Raw genomic sequence first — 24,566 nt, 5'->3', positions numbered from 1 at the left:
TACATACTGACAAAAAATTCAAATATATCCCAATCTCACAAATAGCCAATGTCACATCAAATATCAGTTGCCCTCCAATCATACATAAACCTGGCATTCATGAGATAATTTTGTTAATACTAATTGAAGCAATTTTAATGTTTTTTGGTCACACTTTGGCCCTAAAGATCTAAATTTTATTAAATTTCTGTAATTAAATCAGTCAATTTTTTAATTTTTCCATTGAAATAATTTTGCTAAATTTGCATTTGCTTTTTCTAGCTCTTTTCTATAAAACTCTCTACTTCTTTCTCTAACTGCTTCATCACTTGTGAAGTTCAGAGCAGATCTCAAGATCCATCTGTTTGCAAAATTCACTGATGAGCGCTGTTGAACATCGCGAAATAGCGCTCTACAAGCTAATTGATTAATTGAAAAATATAGCGTAAAACATTAATTAAATGTATGACTTATTCGTAAAAAGTTCAACACTGATAAGTAATAAAACGTTTGAATACTAACAGAGGCGTAAAAAAGATACAAAGTTACAATTTCCACAAAAGAGTAATTTATTTCAATGTTTGTGTCAGTTGCAACAATTTTTGTATCATTTTGTAACAAATCCAGCCTCCCACCATAGCCAAAAATGTATTTATTTTATTTTATTTATTACGCAACTGACAAAAGGACCACACAGACCACTTGCCCGGTCAGAAAAAAGAGCAAACAATTACAATTAAACAAAATGGCAAAAAATGAAAAAAAGATTAATACATTTTAATGATTGTACAAATTTGTATGAGCCACAAAAAAAGGTTTTAAACTTCAAAAACATCGTACAGCAAATGTTTCTGATAATTATGATAAATAAATTATTTTGGCAACTACCTTTAATGCAAAAACTAATTTCTTATCGTCAAATTTTTCACAAGCATCTTGACAAGAAATGAGGCTCGATTGAGAGGAAGTAAGCGTCGCATTGTAAAACTCAAAACATCCAATGAAGTCAACTAATTGACGAATGCCATCTTCTGCTTGGTATATATTTACATTAATTTAAAGATTGTCAAATGCAATGAACAATAAAATTAAAGTGAATATAATCGGAAACAGTTGATATAAAAATTCATATTTTAAGCAAGAAATTATAATCAAGAAAAAAAGGTCGTCAGCTTAATTATTACCACATCACCACAAACGTTGGCCCCCGGTCATCATTTAAAGGTTTTTAACATTTTTGAAAATTCCCCCTTGCTCGAGTAATTTCTCACTTTTTCACATAATGATGTTAAAATCGGGTAATGGAGCTTGTTTTCTCACCCCTTACAAAATTCAACAATCCGGGGTTCGTGCGAAACAGCCAAAACATTATATCCAATTTTTAGATCCTTATTCCATTATTCGAGTAAATATTCCAAAAAAGAAATATTATTTTGGACGAAAGCTTCAAATGCCAATTTTAACAATGCACTGTGAAAATAAGATTATTTTTTTCAAACTCACCTTCGTAGACTTCAAGTTCTTTTATTCCAAGACCCAAATTTATTGTTCTTGGTTGTATGATGACATAACGACCAGTTTTTTTTCCTTGGCAGGTAACTCTCATCGGAAGACCCGCTCTACGTACCTCAGTAAGTATGCCGCATAATTCGTAGCTGCCTATTTTGAATTTTGTTGCAAGCTCCAGTGTTTCGTTGAGACCTACTTTCAGGTCTTTTACACGGTCCACTTAATTTGATGTTATTAATAGCGTTGTTATTAAAAAAATATTTTTACTATATTTTTATGATGAATCATTTTTTATAGAGATTTGAAAATGCCTATACATCTATACATTGTTGTGCAGAGCCGGATTAAGGCTCTGTTGGCCCTAAGGCACATTTTTATAAGTGGCCTGAAAATATATTACAATACAATACAATACAATATTTTATTTGACTTCCAAAAAAATAAATATACTGTATCGAAGAATTTTTTTTAATTTTCCAAATTAAAAAAGGTAAATAAGTAATTTTGTGATAATAATTACAACTAAAGTCAATGCAAAATACTTTTTGTGGCCCTAGTCTACTTTTCGGCCCTAAGACACGTGCCTTGTTTGCCTAATGGTTAATCCGGCACTGGTGTTGTGAAGTAGATTGTTACCATAACACGTTACTGTAATTAAGTTACTCAAAAATTGTAGCTAGTTACAGTAATTATTACTTTTAAAAAATAGTAATTAGTTACTTTTTGAGGTAACTAATTTCGAGTAACGCATTACATTTGCAAATTACATCTGTGATGAGACGTTAGAAAAATTATTAGATTAAGTTTGAGCATTATACTTTGCAGTCACATAGCTAACTACGCTCTTACATAGTTGTTTGCGTCTGCACATACTTGCGTACATGCAGAGCCCGTGGTCTAAAAAGGCTTGAGCTTTGGACGGAAAATTTAGGAATTAAGAAAACTAATAAACATAGAAAATAATGACAAATTAATATAAGCAGGACGATCTGTGGCGCTTAAGTGGTATATTGTCATATTATTTGCTGTTTTGTGCATAGTTAGCAAGAACGTAGTTAGCAAAAATAGTTTTTGTAATATTATTGTAAATATTAAATTTTCCATCTTTAAAACATATTAAAACGAAAGAATTTACTAATTATTTACAATGGTTTTTCAATCATCACCACACGGAAACTCTATAGTACTTTTTGGGCACTGAAGTTACCTATCCTTAAATTTTGTATCAGCTGCTTCATCTATACACTATTATGACCTTCAAAAAGTCAATAAACTAAATAAATAAAATTTTATTTAGAATCATTTTAAAATTTAAATTTGTTAGAGTTATTCTACCGTATTTGACATTAAAAGATCATTTTATTAAAACAAATTCAAAGCAGATTTTCAATCACCATGTTTTGTTATCTATAGGTATTAAACACAGGTGTGGAGTGGTGCTCAACTATGCAACATCTATCTTAGTGTTTCTTGTGAAGTTTATTTTAGTTGAAAATAATATCTAAAAATCAATTAATAACTAATGTAGCGAAAAATTCTTTTAAATGAGAACGGAAGGGATTATTTCTAATAATTTTCTGTGCTTGTAACAAGTGTTGCATGAAATAACATGTTTCGCCAGCAAAGACTTCTATATAAAATTTTATAACAAGTTGTGCGAGTTGAAATTTTGACGGCATTTTAGACTTCACGAATTATATTTATTTAAAACTTTTACTAGAGATTTCTATAAATATGTGAAACATCATATTTAAACTAACAGAATTTATAATTCCACCTATTGTACAATTCAACGTATCCAACTTCGTACACATCCTCCAAGTCAACAATAATCCATTCTTCTTCATTTCCGGGATTACTGCTAGACAAATGAATCATACCCTCGCCCAATATCCGCCCGTCAACCAATTGTTCCTTACTGAAATCTCCGTAGTCAACGGTAAATAAATCAGTTGATAATACCAATTTTTTGAAAGCAAGATTTCTTTTATAATTTAATCCTGCAATTTTTTTGTATACTTATGTTTAGAAATAAGTTTTACATTTTGTTATTTTTAAATTCTTCATATTTGATCATTAAAATTATATATATTGTTACAGTTAAATTTCTTACATTATATCTCGAAAAATCAATTTTTTGTTAGGTAACTACAATGACCCTTTTTCAGTTTAATTCTTGATTAACTTTCGACCCCTCACTATTTAGCTCTATAATCACATTTGCACGAAACTTTTATACGTTTTTGTAGAAAACACTCTGAGATTATTAGCAAAATATTAAAGTCTGATCTGTGCTCCCATTTCGTTAGCTCCCATGCTCCCATGTTATGAAAAACTTTTTGTAAAACATTTTATAATTGTTGTAATATCAAATAATAACCTTCAATGCTGTTGTTATAAAAAAAGCTAAAAATATTTTCAAATATTTAAATTTTAAAATTTAAAAAACGTTTTTTATATAAACGCTTGCTGTATATTTCACATCATTTATGGAACTTTGTTGGCACAAAAAACGTCCCCCTTTACTTAATTCGAAATCAATCTCAACCAACTTTCATTTTGACCAATATGAAAGCGACAATAAATTAGAGCAATAGGTAGAAGTCAAATATTTTTATACCTAAAAATTTATCCCTACAAGCAACTTTTTGATCAACTTCGCGAACCCCCAACAAATATTCATAATACATCATAGCCTGAAAATTCTTATACAAAAAATTTCGCCAGGTTTACAAAATATTTTGAAAAATAACTAATTCATTCAGTGAGTGAAATGAAAAACACTAAGGCATTATCTCGTTTTATGCCACTCAAGAATTTAAAACTAATAATATACTAAATAATATTTCATAAAAGACTACGTTTCAATAATTAGAGGGAAATTGACCTATAAAACCTATTGAGAGTTCTGTTGGTCATTACAAAAATAGAGCTATATAAAATTTGCAGTTGACTAAAAAATTAATTGGTTTAATGAAACATCTGTTAGTAAATCAATAATTAAGCTTCTCTCATCAAACTAATATGTTGAGATCTAGCCTTGGCGTTCTTTACTTCTTACTTCTGTCACCAGTTTGTAATCTCTTAAAGATCCCACTTCTAACACCAGTGTTGTAATCTTCTCGACCTCGTAACTACCGACACCGATGTTCAATACCCGCTATATCTCCAGCATCGTGTTGTCAAGAGTTCATTTATCCGCATGTTTAAGATTTCCGATAGATGAATTTTTGTACTTTAAACGCAAACTAAGTCGAACGTTTATTTAGTAGCTGCAATAATAGAAACAATAGATTAATCCAAATAACTGCGTAAATTACATTTACGACTTCTACGTCAACTGTTGTTCCGTTTTCTTCTTCCCTGTTCTTTTCTTGTGTTGCGTTTTCTCTTCAGTTCTCTTAATTCCCCCCTTCTTTTTCGTTGTTTTTAACCTTTTAATTAGTTTACAAGCGGTTCCTTCCTCAATGCATGCTTAACAATTTCTAACTAGTCTTTATCTCGGCCTCACGTCTGTAACAATATTTTGAAAAATAACTAATTCATTCAGTGAGTGAAACGAAAAACACTAAGGCATTATCTCGTTTTATGCCACTCAAGAATTTAAAACTTATTTTGATGAAAATAATATTTCATGAAAGACTACGTTTCAATAATAATTAGAGGGAAATTGACCTATGAAACCTATTGAGAGCTCTGTTGGTCATCACAAAAATGGTGCTTTATAAAATTTGTAGTTGACTAAAAAATTGATTGGATTAATGGATGATTGATCGAATGAACACGACAAACTTTCACAAGTCCCCTTTTTAGTCCTGTACTCATCATCCATGCAAACGCATTCCGTGTATGACGAGCCTCTGACTTGGATGTTTTTACATTCCATACCATCTCCACAATGATTCTCAGAACTCGAGCAAACTATTTTAATGTTAAATAATTTTAAATAAAATGTTAAACAAATTAAAATTTTATTATTCTAATTATCATCTAATAGTTTTTGAGCTTAAAATGCCGAATGACTATTATTTATTTATTTATTTAACAACTGACCAGAGGGCATCAAGATGTCCCTTACCCAGTCAGAAAAAAATGAACTAAATTCAATCAATCAATTAGTTTATAAAGTGCTATTTCCGCGATGTTCAACAGCACCCCCCAATGAATTTTGAAAACAGATGGGTCTTGAGATTCGCTCTGAACTTCGCAAGTGATGGAGAAGTAGTCAGAGAAGTAGGTAGAGAGTTCCAGAGAAAAGGACCAGAAAAAGCGAGAACAAGAAGACGATCGTAAATTGGGGCGTTTAGGTTTAATTAATATATCTGATAAATACTTAGGAAATAATTTAGATTGAGACTGGTACATAAACGTGCAAACTTTAAAAATTATTCTATATTTTATAGGTAGCCAGTGCACGAGAACAAGATATGGAGATATATGAGAAAAGAAAGGGGCACGAGCAACTAGACGAGCAGCAGAGTTAAAAGCAGAAAGTTAAAAGTTAATTCAACATAAATGGCAGAACAGAAAAAAAGAAAATGTTATAATAAAAATGAGAGATACTATTTATCATCACTTCTAATATGTCAGTGTTCGATTAACCTAATGAACCTAATAAACTTTTCAACCTTAGAATAAAACACTTAATGTTGTAAATAATGTAAAGAACGTGAAAACAACATCGTCATTTTTAATCTTGCGGAAAGTGTAAACAGTGTGAAAGATAAAGGTTTCGTCTGATTGAAGCGCCATTCGCGCACAATAACTTTTTTCAACATAATATCAGGATCCTTCATCTTACAGGCATCTGAGCTATCGATGCAAACTCTGAACATTGTTGATTCCTGTTCATTTTTGTCAAATTTTAATTTGACGATGTCTCTGATTATTTCAAAACGGGATAACACGTGATAACATTGATTCCATTTGATGTCAAAAATTCAACAACATCTCTTCGATGGCATTTACTAATGTTGCTCATTGAGAACACAAATTTTTTAATTAAATTTTTGTCTACTCTCAATTTAAAATCTTCAATAACTTTTTTGACAATAACTTTTGTTGTTTTTTAGCTGTGTTGATGTTTGCCGTGTTTTCGTTGTTGTTGTTTGAAGTGGTTTCGCCGTTGTTGTTGACCTCCAATGAGACATTCAAACGTGGTCGTTTGTTATGCCGCTTCACCAACGTGAACGCTTCGTCCAGAGTGGGTGATGACACGACGTCCGCCCACAAAATTCCTGGCGCATTTTGATTAATTGGTGGCAACGTGTTATTTACATTATTTAAGCTTACTGACTCAGCGTTTACTTTTCTACTAACATTGTTTGTGTTTGCTGAATTTGCACACTGTTTATTGTTTAAAAAATTCACGTGTTGTTGTTGATGTTGGACAGCCAATGAATCCAGTTTAATATTTACCGCTGCAAGTTCCGCGCTATGTGTATCTAATGTTGCACGGATGTCCATCTGTTGTTTATTTATAATTTCTTTTATTTCTTTTTTAATTGTTTCTAAATTAATTTTCATCCAATTTTCAATTTTTGGAATTGTTGACATATTTGCGCTAACAAATATAGCCAAAGTATCGAATAAATTGTTACCTTTCGCGTATTTTATTAACGAAATGCATTCCAGCAACTTTTCTTTTTTTGTTGAACCCCGAGAGGAAATTTTTTTTTATTTTGTCATTTTTCAGTTTTTCCAATTCATTTTTCACAATTTTTGCAGCAGAAACAATTTCTTAGTTCAAAAAGCATTCAACAGTGTTATTAACAAAACTTTCGTCATCTAAAAAATCCAAATTATTTGACAAAAAGTAGAGCAATTCGTTAATAACAACCTGTCTTGTCGCCATTTTTCCTAACATACGTACTAATAAACATGTATTATCAAATTTGCAAAATCGATGCAGCCAATACAGCCATCAAATAAAACTAGGCTTGTATATTAAACATCCTATTCCTGTTGGAATCAATCAATCAATCAATCTTCGTTTTGCGTCCAGAGACCCGGTTTCCCGAGGTAGGACGTTGTTTTCTTTGCCATCAACTTTTCGCGCCAAATTAGACGATCAGTTGTATCCATTTCATTTAAATTTAGAGCTTTCATGTCTTGCTCGATTGTTTGCGACCAGGACTTCTTTGGACGGCCTTTGGGACGTGTGCCAGGTACTTCAACATCTGCAAGAGAAGTTATGGCACCGTTTCCACTTCGTTTGACATGACCAAACCACCGCAGACGGTGTTGCCGGCATTCGTCCTTTATATCATCTAAACCAGCACGACGCAGGATTTCGGTAGATTTGATGTGGTCGTTCAGATTAATTCTTTGCATCAATCGGAGCATTTTCATGTCGGTTCGTTGAAGTTGTTGTTCCAGTTTGGTTGTCATTGGCCATGTTTCTGCACCATATAACAACACCGGACGTATCAAAGATTTATAAAGTCTTGATCGTAGTGGTAGTGGGATGTCACGCCGCATCAATATAGAGGCAAGGAATCAATTGTTGATTTCCCCGCTAGATAACCAAATTGATAATTTCCGATTGTGATGCACGACGTTAATCTTCTCTCAATGATTTTTTTGACAATTTTCAGGGAGTGTTCTAACAGACGTATACCCCGATATGATGAACAGTTCAATGGATCACCTTTGCTTTTGTATAGTGGGACTGTCATGCTATAGTTCCATTAAGTTGGCATTGAGCAATTTCTCCAGATTTCACGGCAAAGTTGTAGTAACGTTTGGATACCTGCAGTACCAGATGCTTTGATAATGTAATTTGTGAGTCCAGAAGGCCCTGCTGCCTTTCCATCCTTCATAGCTTTTAGAGCGTCTGTAAGCTTCTCTATAGTGATGTCTGGAATCGGACCTTCGATGGGTGGAGCGTCAAAGTTAACCATGATGGGATTTGTTTCGTTTAACAGACGGTTGAAGTATTCTCTCCACTGTAGCTTGATCTCATCTTGTTCAAGAACCATCTCATTTTTGTCGTTTTTGATACATGAGGCGCCAACTATGTCTTTTTTCGTACGCTTTGCTTGTTTTGCTATACGATACAGAGATATCATTTGTTCACCTTTGCTTTTAGTTAGCCACTCTCTGCACTGATCTGTCCGAGCCAGTGCAACTTGACGTCTTGCATAGTTGTTCTTCTCACGGAAAATTTTATGGTCATCTACAGACTTTGATTTTTGCCATTGCTTGTATGCAACTTACTTTTCAGCTATTGCATTTTGTACACTGTCATTCCACCACCAAGTGTCACGTTCATGCTGACGTTTTGTACCAGTTTTCCCACAAACTGTAGTTGCAGTGTTCATTAAAACGGTTTTGTATGTACTCCAATCTGTACTGGCTTGCGATTGGTGGTCTAACTGTTAGACCACCAATCCTGTTCCTGTTGGAACAGAAAAAAATATTAATTGATACAAATGGTGTTGAGCATTTATTGCATATGTTTTTATTAATGACCCTTTCAACGTTAAGCAATTTAAATTAAAGTAAACATTTTTTTTTCTTGAAAATTTTAACGGCACTGCAGTTCCCAAGATGGTGCTATAATGTGCCAGTAATTTTAATATTTTTTTTCTTAATTTTTATTTTATTTATTTTATTTTTCATAATTATGTAATTTATGTATAATTATGTTTATTATATCTAGAAACGCTGTTTTTAAAGGTTGTTTAGAAAAATTGCAAAAACTGTAATTTGTTAAATACATTTTTTCAATAACATTTTAGAGTATCGTTAACAACACCAGTCAACAGTAATTTCAACAGCAAAACAGTTAGCTATTCTATGAAAAAAAAATTTTTTAACCTGACACATTACAGTACTGTCCATTCCAGCCATTCGCACATTTTTCACACGGACTTAAATCCTCATTTCCAGAACTGCAGTGGCTTAAATAAGAAACTCCAGCATGTTGCTCGACTTGGTGCCAGGCTGTAAGCAATAAATAACAGTTGAAAATAATAGAATAAAAACATCATTGCAAGAAAACGAAAACATTGTCAAAGATTACTATTACCTGTCACTTCAAGACAGTGAACGGGATAGTACTAAAATCAAGAAAGCCAAGTAGCTCATAAATCACCGGTGAATTACTCATTGCTAATTAACTCAACAGACAGTAAAATTAAAGGTAAGAGTAAAGATTTTCTCTTCTATCCTTTCTATTATCTATTCTGTAAGCAAAACAAAGATTTTGTATTTGTATTTGATGACTTGTATAGCGCCCCTCCAGAATGACATCAAAAGCGCTTGCATCGCTAGGGATTGTTGAATAGATGATTTTTTAAACGTTTCTTAAACATCCGTCAATCCATGCCGCTGAATCTTTTCAGATCTGTTGGCAGTGCATTCCAAATTTGAGCTGACGACACCAAAAATCTTCTTTTTTCAAAGCGTGAAGATTTGTGCTTTGGGATCACGAGATCTCCATTATCAAAAGATCTTAATATGTTTCTGTTTGTAATCTCGAACACTGGTTGGAGCTGCTCTCTCAGATAACATGGAGCCTCGCCGGCCAGTGAATCTCTGACAAGGAGAGCCAATTTAAACAAAACTCTATACGCAAAACGAACTATATGGAGAGACAGGATGTTGTTAGAGATTTGCTGTTTACATGAAGTTTGGCGGATAAATCAAAAAGACAGATAAATAAAGGAGCTAAAAATAGAATAAATTATTTTGGTCAAGAAATGATAAAGCTGAAACAAGTGTGGAAATGATGATAAGTAAACATTGTATAAATAAGGTGGTTGGAGTAGTATAGAGCAGCAACAGGTGCATGATAGTAAAACTATCAATTGGAGAAGTGTTGTTGAATGTAATTTCAAGATATGTTCCGCAAAGCGGTTGAAAAAAGGAGAATAAAGATAGATTTTAGAATGAGTTAAATGAAATGAGGACTGAGATGCTTAAAAAAAGAATAAGTGGTTTTAAGAGTGGAGATTTTTAGTCTTTATTATTGCAGCTCTGACATACGCAGAACCACTTACAATGTTGCATATATAGATTATGTTCTTCATATCTTTATTCATTGATATGAAGCAGCCATCTTCGCCACAAAGGCTGTTTATCCTTTTCACACGACGTACACATTTGTTTTTATGTGCACGCGCAAGCACCGCATTATATACGCTGAGTATATGATAGCCATTGAGAGGTTTTTTATTTGACTCAGCGCGCATTTGAACCACTGAAACATCTCGCCGGTCAAATTTAAATGGACATGTAAGAAAAAAATGTAATGGTGATGAACAAGTGCATGGTGAAAATGAGTTTGGGGAAAAAAGCAAAGATGATGAAAAAATTTTAGATTTTGGAATTGCCTGGAACATGAGAATTTACAACACTTGTCTTAAAATGAAACTAGGCTATTTAGTGACATATGAATCAGGAAAGGTCAAGAGCACAGTAGATTTATTTATTTTGGCAAAATGAGAAAGCCACAGATGCTTTTAAAATGTCAAAACCTTTTGTAAAAAAAATGTGTTAAACAGCATAAGCTCTTGGTATGTGATTAATACTTAGGCGGGAAGAAAAAAAAATTACAGAGCCAAGAATTAAAAATTGACAATTGAAAAAACTGAAAATCATGAAAGTATATCAAAATATGGTTCGAACAGGGGATAACATGGGTATGGAGCTAGATTAATAGAGGAGTTAAAAATAATGGATGTAGAAAAATCATAGGTTGAAAGGAAAAATAGTATGCTAAATAAACTGAGACAATATTCCAGTTAAGAAAAGGACTAGCACAACATAATGAAACATGGTGATGAAATGGAACGGTCGAAAGGGCAACAAGAGATAAAAAAAAGGTTATAAAAAATGGAAAATAACAAAAAACAAAGAAGATCATAGGGCATATCAAATTTCAAAAAAAGAAGGCTTAGGTGGAAATAGCGATAGCAAAACGAAAGTATTGCAAAGAATTTTCAAAAAAGCTCAGTACAGAAGACGGTAAGAACGCCGTTTACCGCATGGATAAGTCCGAAATATGAAGAGACAGGATGTTGCTAGAGTAAATTGAGTGAATGATAGTGTTTTAGACTTGGAGAGAAAAAAAAATTATAGAGGGAGTGTATGGAAAAACTGTTAAATGAAAAAAATGATTGGGACGGAGTTATCGATGCAAATATTAATGTGGCAGAAGTTGAGTATATAAAAAAAGAGAAGGTTGTAGGAGCGCAGAAAATGAAGACTGGTAACTTCCTTTAGAGTTCAGAGGATTCAACAAAGGGCACAAACATCGTATATGAATTCATGCTTAACAACGCATCCCACACGAAGCATGTAATAGGCGGAAATCTTTTTGTCATACTCAAACCTGGTTACTGCAAAACAGCACCAGGCGACCTTAACCATTAGACCATCACGCCGCCCAATTAAAGTATTATTGATGAAATTTTTATTGTTAGACAAATTCAAGAGCAGTTCAGAGCCTAGAAGAAAACTCTTAATAAATCTTATGTAGGTATGGAGAAACCTTATAATAAGGTTTCAAAAAAAGTGGTATGATGGGCACTTAGAAAGGCTAGGTTAAATTATAAATAGTAGACACAGTGATGCATATATGAAAAAGCCAGGACAACGGTAAAGATTACGATAGTGTAGGTAAGTGGTTTGATGTCTATGTGGGTTCACATCAGTCTTCGGCGCAGTCTTATACTTTTTTATTTTAGTAATGGAAACGGTTAGTAGAAAGATCAAAAGTGGGTTGTCATGGGAGAATTAACATTCTAATGACCTGATTCTTACGGCAAAGGGTGAGAAAGAACTGAAAAAAATTTTCAATGTAAAAAAAATATCCGTAGGAAAGAAAGGATTTAAACGTTAATGAAGGTTATGTGGAACGGAGAGGATTCAGATACTGTTGAACGTGATAAATTCCTTTGTGCGGTGTGTGGTTAAAGAGTCGGAAAAAATTCCATGTGATAAATGGACGAACAAATGACGTCGTCGTTTGATAGACCTCAACAAAAGAAAAAAAAACAAAAAATTTGTAAACGATGCAAGTTGAAAGACACCACTAATTGAAATGATGATATTGGGCCTCTGGAAAAATTAGGATATGAAAGGGTGGAGTCTTTTTGTTATCTAGGTGATGTACTAAGTAAAAAGTGTAATCGAATAGAGTGGTCAAAAATAGAATAAAAGTAGGATGGATAAAAATTCAGAAAAGTGATTTTAATGATGTGTTCTAGGGGTATGCCGTTGGGCCTGAAGGGTAAGGTTTACAAAGCATGTGTAAAAAGTTACCTGTGGAATGAATGTGAAACTAGGGCTGTGGCGGCTGAAAACGTAAAAAGGCTGGAGAAAACAGAAATGCCGATGTTGAGAAGAATAAAAGAGTATCCTTAAGAAATAGTCTAACCAATAAGGTAATAAAGAAAGGGTTAGGAATAGATGAGTCGTTGGATGTAATTAGAAATGTTAGACTGATATGGTTTGGCCATATGGAAAAGAAAAAAAAGGATTGGGTAAAAAAATGTAGAACAGGAGTTTTAAAGAAAAGTGGCAGACCCAAGTTCACCTGAGAGAAAGTGTTGTCAAAGGACATGAGGGCAGTGGGCCTGAAACCAGAACTGGTCCAGAATAGAGAAAAATGGAAAAGACGGTTAAATGTGCTTTATCATGCGACAAAGCCAACCGGGTTTTTTCGTCAACGAACCCTGGAAGGAACCCAGGGCGGCTTTGCCTCCCAGGTCTGAGCCCCTATAGACGTGCATGATGGTGTTGATAATATATATAAAGAAATTATCTTAAAAATAAAAATATCAGCAAAAATAATAATAACAATAAAAACAAATTGGAAAAACAAAATTGGTAATAACTAATTTATCAAACCATTAATTTCCGTTTATTTATATTCGGCTCTGATAAACAAAAAAACCTGTATTAGACTTACTTGAATACTTGGCCATGCAATCACAAATTTGTTTATCATCTCCAGGACATTTAGCATTGCATTTCGTTTTGAAGTGAAAAGGGTATCCGTCAGCATCATCATGATGAAGGTAACCACAATGACATTCGTGGCGACCCTTAATTAAACATTTATTAAAAATATTACACAACTTAAATTAATTTTTTAAAGCTTCTGGGTTTTCGTGTTTATTTCATTTAATTTATTATGTTTGTTAGTTGTCAGGTCAAAGATAGAGTATGCTGCTTCGGTGTAGTCTCCCTGGTCTTTGAAAGTTATAGAAGATATTGAACGGATTCAGAAGAGGGCCACAAGAATGGTGAAAGATTGTATTGGTCTCAATTATGAACAGAGATTAAGACTGAGGTATAGACGAATCAGAGGTGATCTTATCACAGTTTTCAACAAAACTAGGAACAGCGTATTACCATCGTGTTATCCTGTGTTAAAAAAACCTAACGATGATCGTACCAGGGGTCATCCGTTCAAGTTGTCTACTCATAGTTTTAACACGAATCATGGGAAATTTTGTTTTTCCAATAGGGTGGTTGAGTTATGGAACGGCTTGGATCGGACATTGTGATGGCTAAAGATGTTGAAACATTTAAAATGAAGTTGGATCGACATATGAATTCTACGGACATGATGTTCAACTGGAGATCCTCGCTTGGCACAATGTCATAGTTTATATATTTATATTATCTTTGACATCTTTGTGGATAATGTGTGTGTGTGTGTTTGTGTGTGTGGGCTAATGCGTGTGTGAGTGTGTGTATATATGTGTATGTATGTACACATATATATGTATACATAGATATTTATCATTAACAATCTGTATTTTCATCCAACTTTATTTTACTTCATTTATTTATTTTATTATTTTTAAAATACAATGGAAGCTTTTCATTTGATGGAGGCATAGGAACGTCAGTTCGCGCCTCTCTATTCTCTGTTTATGTTATATGTTATGTTATTGCTATTAATAAAAAATTGCTATAGTGAAACAATGTTTTACTCACAACGGTTTCATTGTGAAATACTGAGGCTATGTCATAATGAAGTTCCATGCACTTTAAAATACACTTTTCAGTTGTAAAACTTGTATCGCTATTTAATGTACGTCTATTTAGTATTCCATCATTTCCAAACTCTTTCACGTTCTTATTAAATGCTAGAAACGAGTGGTTGTAGTTTGTCGTTGCCTTGACTGAATTAAAAGTAATGAATTAGTGGAAGTAAATTGTGACCTCGTAAAAATTATAAAAATGATGAAATGAAATTTTGATCAAGTTAAACTATTTAGATTTTTTCTTCAAGACACCCAAAGAAGTAAAACGGAAAGCTCATAATAATTGTTAATAAACTTTCAATTTATCTATTTTATTTTAGACTAAAAAACTGTTCAATGTTAATAAATAACAACAACAATTATTATAATAATGTTAAAAAAACAAATTAATAATTATAAAATACGTTTATACGTTTATACGTTTATAATAATATGTATAAGGTGAAAACATAGCAATCAAAATAAAACATCAGAATTAAATAAATAAAACAATGGTGGTAAAATCTGACTGGAGAAAAGTGAGTAGTACTTATCTCCACCGCAACCATCTTCTCCACTTTTACATTTCAAATTGCAGAATTTAGAATTCACAGCGTACTTAGCCCTCGCCACGCAATAACATTCATTTCCTTCCTAAATTGAAAAAAAACATCTTTATTAACAAATTATTACTTTGTAATACAATTATTTCAAACGATATAAATTAAAATAATTTATAAAATAAGAAAGGATAGATTAGGATTTGATATTTGACTAAAAAACTTTAAAAATCTAGTTCGTTTTAAATATTAATAATTAATGAAAATAATTTTCAGATGCCAACACAAATGGAATGATATAATGAAAACATGGGCAGCAAACTTTCTATAAATATCCTACTCAACCACTGAAGGCACTCAAGTTTAGGGCTGCCACAGGTCCAAATGAGTTTGGACAAATTAAAATATTGAAAGTTAAAGAAAAATTAATGTCCGGAAATATAAAAAAATTGAACAAATTTAGGTTCTTGTTGATTTTGCGGGATAAAATGAAAGCGAGAGTGGTTAAAAGTTGTAATCAAAATCCCTCAACATAGCAGAAACAGAGTATATTGGACAATAAAGAGCTGCCCGGTTGAGTTGCAATTAATTAGCTTTTTTGATTACCTATCTAAGGCTACTTGTGTGATTTTTATTCAAAAATTTGTAATGTTAGAACTTTTTAATCATATTTCAAGTTGAACAGAACCCTTTCGTCAAATCTTAAATACTTCTCAACAAATAATACGACATAGTGGACAACTCCAAGTTTTAATTTGAACGTGCTTCAAACAAGAGGGCGATTAAGAAACGCTACTTATATCTTTAAAAAACAACGAGCTTGGAAATCGGTTTTAGAAATAAAATAATAAAATTCTTTCAACACTTCAGAGTCAATCACTTTCCTACACTCCTGTTGAATTTGAAAGTATATACCACGTAAATAACGATTGAAGGTATACAAAACAAATGTAATTAAAATTAATTTGAAAATATTGTCATTATTTATTTTAATTTTTGTTTTCATTCAATGGTCTTAAACAATTTTAGTATTATTGGGAGATAAGTTATATTTAAAACTAAAAGCAAATTGATATTTAGAGAAGGTACAAACATGCAAAGCTATGTAGGGCGTAACTTCATTCCGGCATAACATTTTACAGCCTTCGTAGGAGTCAACGATGCCAGCATTCACTGCAAGAACTTCTCGATAGCAGCCGATGTATGTTTCTGTGGCTTCTGAATGAATCAAAATATTCATTAACATTTTTAAAAGTTATCAAAAAAAAGAACCTATTATGTCAACTTTGTAACAGTGAAAATATAAATTTATATTATGTTATTAAACACCTTCGTAATAATTTTTTCTTACAACCATCATTTTAGCATTTCTCAGAAGTTTTAGCTGCATTATACGTGGATCAACAATATAAACACACTGCATGTGATAAGCGAAAAAAATCTTGAGTTTGAATCCAATCACTGTAACAGCAGTGCCAGGCATTTTAACCGTTACACCATCAATAAACCTAAACAAAAGTTAATTCTCTTCTTAAAAAATACCCTCATTCTTAAAACACATTTGAGCAATGTTATATATCAATACCCGCTTTCCAAACAAATATATAATCGATTCATTAAGGCATCATCCAATATATTTTTAAACCCATTTACTTCAAAAGCATTGACAACGCCCTTTCAATCAATCAATCAATCAACCAATTAGCTTATAAAGCGCTATTTCCGCGATGTTCAACAGCGCTCCTCAATGAATTTTGAAAACAGATGGGTCTTGAGATCCGCTCTGAACTTCGCAAGTGATGGAAAAGTAGTCAGAGAAGTAGGTAGAGAGTTCCAGAGAAAAGGGCCAGAAAAAGCAAAAGCAGATTTGGCAAAAGAGTGTGTAACAATAATAAATCCTAAATAAGATTAACGAAGTAACAAGAAAGAGAAGAGTAGGATCATCAAGAAGAAGCAGAAGTTTTTTTTATTCTAAGAAGATGAAAGTTAGAGATTCCAGCGACACTATTAATCTGAAAAGAAAGAGACACAGTAGAATCAAAGATAAAACCTTGACTACGAAACTTGTGAGAGACATCAAGAGCTTTAGAATCAGGTAGGATAATAGGAGGAAAAGTAATAGAGTGTTTAGATTTATTAAAACAAATTAATTCAAACTTGGAAGTAATAAGTTTAAGATTGGATATAATGCATCAACTGCAAGAATTGGTCACACAAGAATTGTAATACTTATATGCCATAACTGTGACAATGTTAAATAATTAATAATAAAAATATTTTTAATTTTTATGTTTTATTTCACATTTGTAACATTCAACCAGGACTGTGTAACAATCAACTCCGCCATGGGGCTGTTTGTTACATTTGGAGGACATTGCAATTTTTTAGTTTTTTCATTTATGGTAGAAAATAAATCAGTTTCAACTGTTTCAGTAAGTAAATTGTTTAATACATATAAAAATTTTTAACATAGTTGTTTTAAAAACAACAGTGTTATACCAAGATTATACCAAGATGAAAATTATAACATATAGCCCCACTCTTCCAAATTTATTTTATTTTTCACGTATTTAAACATTCTTCTTTCTTCGTTTTTTTATTTATTTATTTACTTATTTTGTTAAATAGGTCTCTGGACGCTAAAAGATGATTGAATGATAGATTGTTTAATTTTGTACTATTGCCTTGCATGCTGTAACAGTTTCTGGTTCTGTCAGATCCTGATTATTAAAACCTTGTTCAGAAGCAAAAAATGAGAAACCACCCAAATCACAAAACCACGTACCGCCATCACGCTAAACGTAAACTAAAAATTATTAACAGTTTAAATTTAATTTTTAAAATAAAAATGTTAACCAGCACACAAGAAGAGATGAACGCAGAGCAATACCAAAAGACTGGTGCAACTAATAGCTGACATTCTTCCTTTGAGGATTGTGGCAAACTGCATCTCTGTTTGACTTCGTTAACCAACTTTCATTAAAAAATATAAAAAAATTTAAAAGTTGAAATTCAAACGAAATAAGTTAATTGGTGACGGATCTAATAAAAATTTAAAATTGTAAAAATAAAAACTAGTCCTACAAACGGGTTTCAAGTTGTATTAAGTAAACTTCGGTAGTAAAATATTCAACTAGTTTTATTTCAATTGATTAAATTTAAATAAAGTAAACTAAATTTTAAATCAAATTCAACAATTTGATGAAATTTTGAAATGCAATTCAACGATTTCAAAAACAAAACGTTGTTAGAATGGCCGCGTTTTGTTTCAATTTTTTAATCGATAAACTAACTTTTAACTGTTATTCTGGTTTTTACTAATAAAATATATTTCTGATTATAGTAATTTTTTTGTCAACATCTTAGCTTCATTTTATTTTTTATTTTCTTTTTTATTTCATTTTATTACATTCACTTTAAAGATGTTATATGAATTGAAATATAGTTCTTAAATTTTTATTTTGATGTTATAATTCATTAAATGTTATAATCCGACTTTGATAAATTTTAATTAAAATCATTAAAATATTTATTCAGTACATTTAATCAAAATAAATTGATAAAATTATGTAAATTATAACAAAACCTGTGAAGTAATAATTAAATTATTTTTTAAGCAAAAGTTCAAAGAATTGTTGTTATAGTTGAAAATTTTTGTCTCAAAATGGACAGCAAATGCATTTAAAAGATTTTTATTTAGAAACATTTATACATTTTATATTTAGATACTTCAACAATAATATTTATTGATAACGAAAACTTAACTGTTCTTAATTATACAACTTTGACATACACAGAACGTCGACTAAATACATTTCGCATTTAAACTCAACACAAAGAGCCCCCATTTTACGCCTGCAATATTTGTAATAACTTAAAAAATTTTAAAAATTTTTATTACACTTTTATTTGTTTACTTAACATGTTTTGTTATAATTTACATAATAAAAAAAGGTCAAATCATTTTGCTAGTTGAAAATCCGGAAAATCCATCATATAACTCATATCACCATCCTTATCTTCATCATAGTCAACTATTGTTCTTTTCTTCTCTTTCCTTTGTTCCTATTTATGAACTTTCCATATTTCTTCATCTTCCTTCAACTTTTTTACTCTTTCCTCAAAACAGTATTGCTTCTCTTCCTCTTCGCGCTTCCTTTTGTTTGTTTCAAATCGTTTTTTCACTTGATCCAAAGTTGATCGCTCCAGTTTCATCGACATGCCGAGATTTTTTTGATGTTTCCTTCCGCTGATGTGGTCCAAAAAGCTCATGATGCCTTTGACGTTGCACTCACAGACACAGCAGTAGTGCCCTCCGATTTGAGAGAGAGATGTTGTTTTCGTGACGACAAGTGACATTCCCAATTTTGAATCCAAGTCCACTTTATAATCTCTAAGCTTTACTAACTCTAGTTTAACTGGAGCTTTCTCTGCTCTTTCTTTCTCTTTATTTTGTGTTCTTTCTCGAGCCAAACGTTTATACTCATCAACATTCCACTTTCTTCTGTGGTCCTGCATGGTTATTATCAAAGAATTAGCACTTTCGCTGCACTAAACACAATGATCAGTCGTTAAACTGACGTTCAGTGTTTATATCGATATAACAAAGAGACGTTTACGCTAGTAAAAGTATAGATATATACAATAATATCCAAAGATATTAAAATATCGTCAGAAAACTTGTAAAACAGAAACAAAGAGACACACAGAGTTAAGAGTTTTCGTAAAAACCGGTGAAACGTGATGATAGCGTAATCATTTATTTAATTTACATTGTATTATATTCAAATAATCTTATTATTTATTTGCACGTGCGTACCTGTTACCTTTGCGTACCTGGTTTACTTTATTTTATGCAACAATATTACATTTTCAGTTTAATAGAACTTAGATGATTATTAGCATGAAACAGTGAACCCCAAAATAAAGAAACAATCACGAGCAACTAGACGAGCAGCAGAGTTAAAAGTCTTACTTAAAAGAATGAGGAAGACCATAGTAGAGCGAGTTACAACAATCAATCCTAGATAAGACTAAAGAAGTAACAAGAAGGAGAAGAGTAGAGAAGAACCAATATAATTAAAACATAACGCCTAATTTAAGTTGCAAACATTTAATTTTACCTCGTTCTAAACAAAAACCTTTTAATAGCAATGTTAAAAATTTCAAATCACATGATTTTGCTAATTCATCTACTGCACCGAAAGGAAACAAAGATTTGCCAAAGTTTGTTGATATTGTTTGCTTTCATTTTTTTGTTATTACGAAACAAAGTTATCTAAAAAACATTAACAAATTAATTAACTAATTTGATTATGTTACAAAAAGTTTTGATAGATTTGAATTGTTGTTGAAGCCCTAGTTCGATAGGTAGATCTCAACATAGTTTGTTTAAAAAACGCGGCGTCATTGTATGCATCACACCAACAGCTTAACCACGTGTGACTGTGCCATATTTAAGAGTTAACATCAACTAGCCAACATCTAGTTTGTCAGCTAGTTGTCAACAAATTCAACTGAATGAGAAATGTTTTATTAACTAAAAAATTTGTTAGGATTATCGCTGATTTATCCGTAACGCCAGATAACAAACTAACTGACTTGTTAATAGTAGTTACTGTAGTAGTGAGAAAGTTGCAATATTAAAGATGATATGGTTACAGATAGAAGTAAAGCTAAATATTATAAGTAAGTTTTGAAATTTTTAGCTTTTAACATTTATATTTGGCGTGCCTTAAATCTTATTTAAAAAATAAAAAATTTGAAATCTCAGAGGTTATTGTATATTCCGATGTTTCAAACCTGCTGTTGATCCCAACAACGAGTCTCCGTATAGGCTCTCGTAACATTGCTGTTTCTGGACCAACTGTTTGGAACAACCTGCCTGCTGCTCTCAGAAATCCGGACCTAAACCTGCGTGATCCGGTCCTAAACCTGCGTGAAGAAACTGAAAACTCATTTATTTTCATTTTAATGCATAATAAATCAATTCTTTCTGTTTAGTCGACATGTTTTAAATATTATTTCGTATTTTCGTTATATTAAATCGATTAATATTCTGTTTATGACCAAATTTTAATCTTATTTCTGTACGATGTTTTATGATTTCTCGTTTGTTATTTCAATTATGTTGTTAAGTTCAGTTTTTGTTAGATAGCGCTTTTGAGATTCGTTTAATTAGCGCTTCATAAATGTTTCAATAATAATAATAATAATAATTGTGTTATACATACTTTTTTTACGCTGCTAGAAGGACTCACATACTACATCTTGCCCGCACCAAATTTCGACCTTGATAAGAAAACAGAAATTGAAATCGAAGCTATCCCGATTTGAAGTTGAACTAGATGCGCTCACATCATTTTATTCTTTCTATTTAAATAATTTTAACACATTCCAACCGCATTTAAACGCTCGTTAATTAACATAACAACATAACCTAACATAACATAGAAATTATAGTGGCTCAATAACTAACCATAATCTATTAATTGATATCTAATCGTATTATAATCCAAAAATTTAACTATAATAAAAGAAAATTTTTTAAGCGAGTAAAGATACAACGGAAAAAATCGACATGAAAATAATATCCACCAACCACATGAAAAATTACAAGTCAAGCCTTAGCAGATTTTTTTTTAAGAATAGAAAAAAAAAATCACGAAGCGTTATACAATTTATTATTAATTATTGTCTCTTCCCGTAAGTAGTTGCGTTGCTGAAGTTTTGTCGTTGCCTTACAAAAGTGGAGGGCTAAACATAAAATCGCTAAAATATCACACAGAGCTAATTGAGATTAAAACTTCGAGGACACTTAAAAACAAACACTAGTGAAGAAATGAGAGTTCTGTGACAGGAATCAAAGAATGAATACAAAAAAGTCGACAACCAAATCCAAAGCAACGATATTCAAATGGCATGCAACGTCCTTCAACCATCTATCGTTGCTACAATGCCAAGGAACATTGATAAAGTCGATTAAGGAAAACATTCACGACTCAGAGATCACCCGTTGGGCTAATGCAACAAAATCCCGGCCAGAAGTTTTATACAAATTCGCAAGAAAATATCTCATTCAACAACTACCAACCAACGCTAACCTAGTCAAATGGGAAAAAATACAGGGATGATATGTAGGCGGTTAGTTTATTACGGATTTAAATTAGAAAGACAATTTCACGCTCTTACGTTTTATTGCGTTGACTGCTAAAATTTAAAATCTACATTCAACATTATCTCATCCAAAGAAGAAATAATGGTAACTTCTGTATTTTCTGTCATCTGATATTAATTTAAAATTGAAATGTAGGTTTCTGTAAGTAAAAAGGTTCTAACAAAATTCTCTTTAAGAAACTTTGAGAAAAGTTGAAAATTAAAAATTAGGACATATGTAAATCTTAAGTGGACTATTGAAAAATTTTTGTCAAAATTTTATATCCGACTCTGGAAAAGGTAATAAATTTTAAAAAAATCGTTTTATTTGAAAATTTTTTTATAAAATTGTTTTTTTTGAAATTAGTTATTTGTAGCTATATGCAATCATCTTTAATACTGAAAATAAATGCTTATAATGTTAATAATGTTTTAAAACATAAAAAATAAAGTAGTTTTACTGAGAGAAACAATTACATTAAATGATTTTAAACGTTTTTCAGAATATTTCCTATTTATTAGTGATAATAAAGAGAAATTATGTTGTAAAAGTTGAAACCTTTTTTCAGCATGTTTTAAAACATAAAAATAAAATAATTTTATAAGTAAAATAATTACGTTGACTGATTCTAAGTGTTTTTATAAGTATTTTCTATTTAGCATGGTTAATGAGATGAAATCGTGACGCAAAAGTTAAAAATTATTTCTGGGAGTCGGATTTTAAAGTCTAAATTTGAGGCGGCAATCTGAGTTAAAATTTTTTAAGGGGCAGAAGTCGAGGAGGAGAAGTTGTGACCCACAGTTTGCCCACCCGTGTTATAAAAACACCGCCTTTTAGGTTGTGAATTGATGTCAGAGTTTTTCTGTGTTCTCGCCTACAATGAAGGCTCCAAAATAATATCGAAATTTGAATCAGGTAACCAACACGCCACCACGACTCGAGTGTAAGAAGGTCAGCACCAAACTCTATATAACCGCGCAAGCTCTAGATAACCGCGCAAGAATTCATGTTATAATTACTCAAAAATGGACTGGGACGTGTCAATACAAAACGAAAAGGAATGAATAAAATAACCCACAATGAATCGAGACTCATAAGCAAGAGCAAAAGATAGGTCACTTCCAAAAACTATTTGTAGAAAAAATCAGTTGGTGGTAAATAAATATAGAATAACTAGTATTTTTTGATATTTTATATAATAAAAACCCGTTTTTATTAGAAAAAACTGCTAAAAAACATGAACGGTTGTCAGAGATTTGTTAACAAAATATGATAGTTGGTTTTATCTATTAGAAAACGCTTTTGTTTATATTAAGTTATGGTTGTAGCCATTTTAATCAAACTTCAACAAAATTTTGAAATTTTGTTACAAAAACATTTTTAATAAAAAAATTTGTCGCAAAAAAGTTGAATGTTTTTCATAAATTGTTATCAGAATATGATAGCGGGTTTAATCATCTACTAGAAAAACTTTCCCTCACATCAAGTTATGGCTGTAATTTATTAAAACTTTTGTTAACAGTTCAATCAATCAAATAAATGATACAAATAGCGCGAAAACGATGAATCTAGATATTCTGTTGACTTTGTGATATCGTTTTCAACGAAGACAAATTATGAAAATATATAGCCGGGCGTCGGAATAATTTCGAACAAGATGCAGACCAAACTCCAGTGTATTTATAAAAAAGTTTATTTCAACAAATCTGTCATTGCAATTAGATAAATCATATTAAATATAAACAAAAAAATTTATAACAGTTAGGATGATAATAGAGAATTATTAACAAAGGTAATGCTAACATTAATAATAAATATAATAATAATAATTGTGGTGGTAATAATTTTTGGTATCATCATAAAAGTGAAATGATAATTATTTTATGAAATGCAAATTAAATTAGTTCCTTCCTAGCCATTTAGTATATATATATATATATATATATATATATATATATATAAGGAATGGGACGAATCCGAAAACTTGAGATCCGTGGTATCTGGATCCGAATTTTAATGATGGATCCGAATACAATTTGCATACCATCCTAAAACCAAAAATGCTGTTTCAAAACGAAAAAGTTTACAAAAAATATAATTTGTTTTAGCTGAAATAAATGGCGAAAAAACATCAATGAGTTCGTATATGTATGAGTGTTTATTACAGAATCCTCGTTGATATTTAGATTCACTTTTCCGACGATCGAAATTTTTTTCTTTTTTTAGGTTGATTTTGAACACGTAAAATGGCGGATCCTCAACATTGGATCCGCAGATCCGAACCTTTTCCGAGAACCGTCACATCCCTTATATATATATATATATATATATGTTGGTAATAGACCATAATTTTTACAATATTCTATAAATTCTACC

At 31.5% G+C, this 24,566-nt stretch overlaps 4 protein-coding genes across 4 annotated transcripts; all 4 read right to left on the bottom strand.

Annotated features, from left to right (window-relative positions):
• Nucleotides 1-210: 210 nt before the first annotated feature.
• HELRODRAFT_178955 (hypothetical protein) lies at nucleotides 211-3,812 on the bottom strand (the record flags this gene model as incomplete). The annotated part of the gene is made up of 6 exons (XM_009027828.1): nucleotides 211-366; nucleotides 868-1,010; nucleotides 1,483-1,707; nucleotides 2,362-2,400; nucleotides 3,249-3,506; nucleotides 3,707-3,812. 6 exons carry the CDS (start codon nucleotides 3,810-3,812, stop codon nucleotides 211-213), a joined length of 927 nt encoding a protein of 308 aa, XP_009026076.1.
• Nucleotides 3,813-4,819: 1,007 nt separating this feature from the next.
• HELRODRAFT_178954 (hypothetical protein) lies at nucleotides 4,820-7,044 on the bottom strand (the record flags this gene model as incomplete). The annotated part of the gene is made up of 4 exons (XM_009027827.1): nucleotides 4,820-4,900; nucleotides 5,281-5,409; nucleotides 6,255-6,369; nucleotides 6,545-7,044. 4 exons carry the CDS (start codon nucleotides 7,042-7,044, stop codon nucleotides 4,820-4,822), a joined length of 825 nt encoding a protein of 274 aa, XP_009026075.1.
• Nucleotides 7,045-14,286: 7,242 nt separating this feature from the next.
• HELRODRAFT_178953 (hypothetical protein) lies at nucleotides 14,287-16,517 on the bottom strand (the record flags this gene model as incomplete). Its single annotated transcript, XM_009027826.1, has 4 exons — nucleotides 14,287-14,375; nucleotides 15,005-15,128; nucleotides 16,128-16,252; nucleotides 16,364-16,517. The coding sequence occupies 4 exons, from the start codon at nucleotides 16,515-16,517 to the stop codon at nucleotides 14,287-14,289; spliced, it is 492 nt and encodes a 163-aa protein (XP_009026074.1).
• A 2,582-nt stretch (nucleotides 16,518-19,099) lies between these two features.
• On the bottom strand, nucleotides 19,100-19,552 carry HELRODRAFT_178952 (hypothetical protein; the record flags this gene model as incomplete). Its single annotated transcript, XM_009027825.1, has 1 exon — nucleotides 19,100-19,552. The coding sequence occupies one exon, from the start codon at nucleotides 19,550-19,552 to the stop codon at nucleotides 19,100-19,102; it is 453 nt and encodes a 150-aa protein (XP_009026073.1).
• Nucleotides 19,553-24,566: the final 5,014 nt, after the last annotated feature.

This window comes from Helobdella robusta (genome assembly GCF_000326865.2).
Source record: "Helobdella robusta unplaced genomic scaffold HELROscaffold_51, whole genome shotgun sequence".
Lineage (NCBI taxonomy): Eukaryota > Metazoa > Annelida > Clitellata > Rhynchobdellida > Glossiphoniidae > Helobdella > Helobdella robusta.
Note: the sequence above shows the minus strand (reverse complement) of the source record. Positions and strands in the feature narration are given on the sequence as shown.